General features: G+C 45.9%; 1 protein-coding gene across 1 annotated transcript in view; it reads right to left on the reverse strand.

Moving 5' to 3' along the window:
* The window catches only part of RAB35 (RAB35, member RAS oncogene family), a 14,979-nt gene extending 6,911 nt beyond the window's left edge, over positions 1-8,068 (reverse strand). Inside the window, 3 exon segments of the mRNA XM_006039450.3 lie at positions 4,069-4,192; positions 4,920-4,970; positions 7,713-8,068. Coding sequence (XP_006039512.1) covers positions 4,069-4,192; positions 4,920-4,970; positions 7,713-7,725 — 188 coding nt within the window. The 5' untranslated portion in view covers positions 7,726-8,068.
* Positions 8,069-8,092: the final 24 nt, after the last annotated feature.

The raw sequence follows: 8,092 nt of genomic DNA on the forward strand, positions 1-8,092 counted from the left end.
TTTGTGTTTCTGGCAACCAAGAGGCAGTTTTGATATTCGGGAGGGGGATACCTTGTCTCTCTCCCAACCCCCTCCAAGCACACACATTTTGGAAAGGATAGAAGCTACTTTAAATGGGGGCATGAAGAGGGAATAAAATTCTCACTGCCCACACACACCAGCAAATACTGACAGCAACTTGCTTCTCCTAGTTCAGGATCTGTGACTATATCCAATAATGTTGCACAGTCACTTGATGTTTCTGTTAAACTGAACAGCTGTAAGACAGCTGCTGGTGTTTAGCACATATTAGGCTTCAGAGTCAATACCCCACACCCCACCGAGTTGAATGGAGCTACCCCTACCGTCTCCCCCCCAGGCCTTATGTTAAAGCTGAAATCCTGGAGTGCAACGTTCAGACAAAGTCGAGGGGGAAGGAAGAACCAAAATGATGAAGTTTACACAGCTGTGTAAACACAATATGAACATGTTCCATTTTTGCTATGAAATCTTGTGAAAAAATTTTAAGATATAGCACAGTGTTATCAAATCATAACACACCAGTGTATTATGATCTTCAAAACTGAAAGAAAATGCATCTTGCTGCTATTTGCAATTTCAGTCCAGTTTAAGTTGCTGGCTTTATAAAATTTAGTTCTTTTGCCTTTCTTAATGTTTTCCACACATTATTTTGGCAGCAGCTTCTGGATTACTGGAACTAGAGTTTAATGATTTCCTGTTTTCAGCCATTGCACCTTTAATGAGAAATCATCGATATATCGGTCCATATCAGATTGGCACCAATAAAAGGAAAATTGACATTATTGGCAATCTACTTTTTTTGGCCACTGTAGCCAATAATGTCAATGATAAATGCCACGTGCAAGCGTGTAGCTACAGCATGCACATGGCCAGAAATGCAGCCTGGCATTTTGGAGAGCAGTGTCTGGCTGGTAAGTCTGTGCAGGGGAAAGGGCCGGGGGAGGCAGATGGAATCCTGCATGGTGAGGGAGGGAGTGGGGCAGGGGCTGGGGCTGTGCAGCCGAGGCAGGGTGCAGGACAGAGCTGCCTGCAGCTTATCCAGGGGGTGGAGGGGGGGGCAGATCCCCACCACTGCGTGTACCCCAGGCAAGGGATGGGGGTGGGGGGCATGTGCCTCCCCAATTTATGCATGGGGTGATGGCAGGCTGCCTGCTGCAGGCTCGAAGCCAGGGGCTGCACCAGCCTCTTCCCAGCAGGAGGGGGGCAGGCCAGGGCTATGCTCAGGGTAGGGTGGGGCAAGGCAGGGCAGGCAGCAGTGCTGGGAGAGGGAGCTACGGGGTGAGCTAGCTACGGGGTGAGCTATGGCCACCCCAAAATTTGCCATAGCCCACCCTCCCAGCACCGCCACCCATCCTTCCCCAAGCACAGCCCAGCCCAGCCTCTGCCAGGAAGAAGCCAGCACAGTCCCTGGCCCCAAGTCTGCAGCAGGCAGCCCACCCTTGCCCCATGCATAAGTCTGGGGGCACATGCCCCCCATGCCTCCCCCAGGGTGCATGCAGCAACGGGGAGCTGCTCCTCCCCTCAACGAGCCCCACATGGCTCCACCCCATGCTCCACCTTGCAGCTTCTGCCCCAGCCCTACTCCCTTCAATCACTGTGGGGGCCTTGATCTTCAACCACCACACCCCTTCCCTCCCCACAGACTTACTGGCCAGATGCTGCTCTCAAGCTGCCAGGCTGTATATTGGCTATCAGATTGGCATTGGCTGATATGTGTGGTTAAATTGGCCATCAGGATCAGCTAAAAAAAAAAATCTTCATCAGTGCACCCCTACTGTTCATCAGTTCAGTCTGCTCTGTAGCACTTCAAATCCATTACTATTATTGCCATATATGCTCCAACTTCCAGCCTGTATGCCATACTTGGCTTATTACTGTGCAAGTGAACATTGGATCAGAATTCTGCAGCTAAAGGAAACAATAAAGGAAGGCCGTCCTCCTATAAAATTAACCTCAATCCTGCCTTTGTTGCAGCAATTTAAGCCATTCTGTTGACAGTGTATTACCACTCCACCCACTTTTTGATTAGCCAAGTCCTTTTGTAAACTCTACAGTCAGTTACTGGATCTACCATTCAGTGTTTCAGTCTATGCAGATCAACTGCTATGCTAGTTTGACAATCAAAAGCTCTAACAGTCCACAATCTTGCCATCTACTATCTGTGCAAGCAATGCATGTTCCCCCAAAGGAGGTCACCTTGTAATCTCTAGTGGCCATTGAAAGGAAAGTCAGCAGGTCAATCCAGAAGGAGCCAGAGCAAGCCACCTGGCTGGAGGGAAGATTTGCCATTATAATAGAGAAGGGGCTTTGGAGCAGTTTTTTCCATGTATTCACCCAAGGTATTTGTCATCCACACAGACACAGTAAAAATGAAAGTACCCAAGCAGCTGTGTATAGAGCTAGATATCTTTATGGATCACCTATGGAAGGCTGTTTGGCCAAAGCATAACTACACTGCAAACTGTGACAGGGGATGACTGGGGGCCTGTTCCTCTCCTTGGTAATACCGCTTGCTCATCTTCAGCCTTCCCAGAAAAACCTATGCAAAACAGCAGCATTCTAAACACTAAGAAGTTAAAAACCCTCATGCAGAAAGTATCCTCCACCACCCTTGAACTGTCTCTTTTTTAAATAGCAAGTAGATGGAGTAGCAAAAGATTTACACATCGTGTTACACACAGACAGCTCCATGGCTATTCCTGTCCACAAGAGGAAGTTTCTTTTCCTGACATTCCCCACTGAAAAAACCACAGTGCCTAGTACTGAATGTAGCAGGCATCAGACTCCACAGTTTCATGAACCAACGCTCATTAACTCAGAGCCGAGTTTTGACTGTGGACTCTCAAAACAGGAAGTCACTTTGCTGACTCAGCACTAATTCAGTGCTTTGCAACTGGCCCATATTGCACAGCTGATAAGAACTTCAGCAGTGCCTCACTGCCTCCCCCTCACCACTTCCTGTCTGAATCTGGCCGCAGCACTGAAACAAGAAGTGATGTCATACACCGGAGCCCTACGAGAACTACCCAAGTCTGTTCAAGTGAAATCCTTCTGTGAAACAATGAAAGCAATCCAGCAGTAGCCATATGGGAATGCAGAGGAAAGGGGTGGAGCATGCATCAGGCTCTGTTCTCCCATTCCTAATTTCTGAAACCCACCCTGATGTCAGCCAACTGCTTCATGCTTTTATTTTGGATCAGCTACCTAGTACAATTGTCAGAAACAGGGCCTTCCTCCCTGACAGGAGCCAAAGAAAACATCAGTAATGATGACAGGCTCCTGGGTCCTCCTACATTTGCGTGTTTGTTTTTGAGAGGAAACAAAAGGCTCCTCCTTCCCCAGCACAACCCTGAGAAGCCCTAAATCGACTGCTACCAGTTAGCAAAACCAATTCATTCTTCTGCCTTCTCAATGCTGCAGCTGCGGTTTTGGGTGTGGCTTCTTCAGGAACCGGAAAAAGCTGTGCACATGCTGTTCAAAGGACAATTGATATAAAACTGAACTCAAACCAAGGAAAGAGAGATTGATTTTCTCTTGGCACCTGTTCCAAGAAAACACCACACAACATAGCCCACCCAGTGAAACAGTTCCAACAGAAAGGCATATGGATACTGAATGCTTAAATTCTGCATTAAATTGCAAAGACAGCATGATACTTATTACTTTGTACTTCTGTAACATATTCCAAAGGATGCATTTTACTGAGAGGTTATATTAACTAGTTTATATAAAGAAAGGGAAATGTTATTCCCAAACTTTACAGTTGGGAAACTGAAAGCAGAAGAGTTAGGCAACTTGTAAGAGGTCATTCAGAAAACTTGTAGGAGAGGCTGGAACCCAGAAGTCCCTACTCCAAAGGAGTCCTTTAACTGTAAAGCCATCCCCTCCACATGCCATACCAAAGGTAAGAAGAAAATTCCTGCAGAATGATACAGGACAGCATTATCTGAGAAACTGCCGCTCTACAATGTCCAAGCCATGTTTTTAGTAGTCTACAATAGCCATGCTTGTAGCCAACTGTCACGTCAAAAGTTCAGCTATACTCACGTTGATGTGATAGTCCGGAAACGCTCTTGTCCAGCTGTGTCCCAGATCTGTAGTTTCACCTTCTCTCCATTAATTTCAACTGTCCGGATTTTAAAATCCACTCCAATTGTGGTAATGTAGCTGCCTACAGAGGGAAACGATGTATGCAAGTGAAAGCCTGCCCTTCCATCCTCCCGACATCAGATTCCACAATGTTTGCCATGACACGTGTATACACCATGTCTAGCAACAGCCTCAGGGGAACCCTGTTTCTCTATCTACTCTAGCTGGTCTCTTTTTAGATAGGCCTCTCAAGTCATACGTATAACAATTATTGATGGCTCAAGGCTATTTTCCACCAAAATTAAATTCAATGGCAAGAAATCTAGCTATTCTGCAGTTGCACTATAAACACTAAAGACAATAAGCACTAAAAATCCTCAAAAGAAGGCTAACATTCACAAATATCTCACTCACAGGAATCCTGAGGTGAATATTTGTTACAAGTACCTGTGCAATTATTTTTCCATTAAATACAGTCCATTTTAATACTTTCCACTTATTTGTAAAGTCATTGAAAAGGTAATTGAAAATAATTTACCTAATCAATCAATCAATCCAAATCCCACAGGTCCAAGAGACATTAAAAATTAAACTGACTTCAGGTTTCTATATTAATCCAGAGACTGGGATTTTTGCTTACAACTGGTGATCAAAGTAAATGGCTCATGTGGCTGATCCAAGAGAAGTGGTGCTGAAAAGATCATGGATTTCTAGTACAGCTAGCTGTGTCAAGTGACAGAAAGATAGCTTACATGGTTTGGATGGTCCTTGGTCACTTTGCTATTGGAAGTGAATTAAAAAACACTTACCTGAGAAAGTATTATCTGCAAAACGCAACAGCAAGCTGCTCTTGCCCACACCTGCAACAAAACCAAAAAAATAAAAATAAATAAAGTGCTGAGCTCTGTACTGGAACAGGAGTAACAGATGGTGTTATTTTGTCCCTTATTCATTGTATTTTTTAATCCCATCTAATTCCTTCTTCTGACAAGTAACCTAGAACCATCAGTGCCTGACCAAAGGCCTTCAGAAACAGCTCTCGTACAAACAGAACTTTAGGCCACATCTCAAATGATCCACTGTAGGTGTCCAAACCATTGTTACATGCACCTCTACTGCTATGCACATGCTCCAACATCATTTTTCCAAATCAACTGTTGCCTGCCACCGATTCAGGTCACATACATTCTAATATGCAATGAAATTTGGACTACTCGGACAACAAAACTAGGAATTAGTGCTGCCAAGCTGCGATTTAGTGATTAGTTTAATGGAAGGCATCAAATGTTGGTCAATGCAGCACACATAAATTGATACAGTTGTCAGAAGGTCAGGAACCACTGTCCTATGAAGATCATCCAAAATATGCTTGCTCCATACCTAGCAAGAAGCAACATGCATTCTATACTGCAGATTTACTCTGAAGTTGAGCCCCTTGCCAAGATGTTTCAAGTAATACTTTAAAATTATTTTAAGCAATGAAAATATGAATAAGGTGCTACGCAATCCACTGCCACACTGCAGCTTCCACATTTAAGCATCTTGGGTTTGTTTTTATAAAACAAAAAGGTGTGCATCATAAGAAACTGGTCCCTTCACGTGCATGTATTTGGGATTAGGGCACCCCAGATTGTCACCTCTGTGCACCAGTTTTAGAGAAGCCACTTAACTCCAGTTGGCCAACCTGGTCCTGGTGTTCCTGTTTAGAAGTTACTTTGGCAAGTCAGAGAAACCAGTTTGTTTTATTAACACACTCCGTGCACACTCCTGCAAAGGCTTTGTGTGATGCCAACAGAAAGCTCTTGTAGTTCTCAGTGGCCTTTTCAGATCCCACTAGATGACCTGCAACATCCAACCATCCCATAACCTAAGCCCCCCCTTGCCCAGAGCTCAAGGCTAGCTCCTTAACGTCCAAAAAAGCCATGCCTGCTTCTGAGGCCTGTAATACAAAGATGACATGAGATTTAATTGTACTGACAACCATGTTCAACCAGCCAAAGGCCAAGCATCTCAACTCCAAGAAGGTGACAGATCACAGACTAGTTAGATTCAACTGATACCCAACATCAATGCATTTTTCTATCCCATGCCTTTTCTTCAGGAATCGATAAAAGATGGAAGCAAAACGCTTCTGGAAACTGGGTTCCCTCTTGGGGTTAAAGAGCAATCACTCAAAATCAATATTTTAGCGCCACGGCGAGATGTAACTGTACAAATCCAGAACTAGACAACTCCAGTTAAACAGGCTTTAACAAAGAGCTGCACTTGATTTGTCTAAGTAACAGTGATGCAGCCCCCAGCAAAAGAAGTGTATAACTTTGATAAGAGCAGCTTCAGCACTCACTTCACAGCAAAGACAAGCAGGGACAAATATTTTTGTCAGACAGCACCAGTGTAGTAAAGAGGAAGCCAGCTGTAAGCAACACAGAAGAACTCTATGGGCTGCAAATTAACTGAACTTTGCCACGCTGATCTGCTTCAGCAGTAAATAATGCCTTGATCCACAATAAGCAAAGAGCTCCTAAAGAAGAAGCCTCCTGAAGGCAGAAAGTTCTGTATGTTCCACTAACAAAGCACTACCCATGACCCACAATGCTCGTGTACAGAGAAACCACACTCCCCCGACCCCCACTTCCTATGCAGTTATTTCAAGCTGTGGAGCAGGTCAGTGGAGCATCTTCCACCCATGCAAAAAAAAGAGTAAGCAACAAGTCTTTGCTGACTGATGTTGGGATCTGCCACAGGACAGTTTCAGCACTGTAACCAGCTTTCAAAACAAACCCAGCTCTAGCTCAATTAGAAAAGTGGAAGCAGGAAAACAAGTCTAGCTATGGATTAGCCATATCAGTAATTCCTGCCCCCCACCCCAAGCTTTTTCACCTCCTCCCCCAAAAAAGACGTGATGCAATTCTTGGCAACATAAAAAAAAATTCTGTGGTTGGTTGGTTTGTTTAACTGGCCTGTTTAACAACCCCCAAAAAACTCAGATTTAAAAGCTCTTTAAAATCCTCTCAACTCCACACTAGGGAAAGCTGCTGATGTTTCAACCAATCTAACATCAATGCATTTTTCTATAACTAGCCTTTTCTTTAAGGATCAATAAACAGTGCAAGCAAAACATTTCTCAAAAGAGGGACAAAGCTTTCCCTCTTGGAGTTAAAGAACAAGCACTCAAAAAGCAATACTTTAGCTCCATCCTGAGATTTAACTGTACAAACCCAGAGCTGCAGGCATCTACAATACAGCTGCTCGTACTGAACAGAGCTCAGCGATTAGGGGCTTTGCTCAAGTTAAGCAGCAGCTATGAATTGCACTCGAATGTTTGAAGACAAAAACAAAGTCTTTTCTAATACAGATTATTTTCTCTTAAATTGGCCTGAAACTGACCACTAGGCAAAAGAGCCACTGCTTCTACATAAAGTAGGGGTGTCGAGGCCCTTCCCACATCTCCTAAGAAGTGGGTGCTTAAACAGGGCCTTATATGGCCCTATAGCCTTAAACAGGGCTGCTGCTTATGGGCACAGGCAGCCGTTTCTTGACATAAGGCTGCAGAGGTGACCGATCCTGCAATCATGCGATGCTCCATTCGCAATCAAGCGGACCTGCGCTCTGCATCCACACCTCTGCGAAGAGACGCCGTGGATGTCACCTGCTCAGCCTGTGCCAGTTCCGGCTCCAGGCGGGCGGCGGTGGGAACGGGGCTGACCGAAGTCCGGACGCAGGGCCAAAGGGCGCTCGCCCCAGGCCCCCGCCCCAGGGCAGCCCGCTCGCCTGAGGGCCACCCCGGCCTCTTGCCTCCGGAGGCGTTTCCCGTCCCTTCACGTCGAGTCCCCCGCGCGGGCCGCCCCAAGCACAGGCCCAGGCCAGCCCGGGGCACCAGGCACGGGGCACAAACACGGCCCCGGCGGAGCAAGGCCGGGGATCAGCTCCTGCCCCGGAAGCGGGAGGCCCCCCCTCCGCCCCGGCCACGACTCCCACCCCG

Source organism: Alligator sinensis, unplaced genomic scaffold (assembly GCF_000455745.1).
Source record: "Alligator sinensis unplaced genomic scaffold, ASM45574v1 scaffold505_1, whole genome shotgun sequence".
NCBI lineage: Eukaryota > Metazoa > Chordata > Crocodylia > Alligatoridae > Alligator > Alligator sinensis.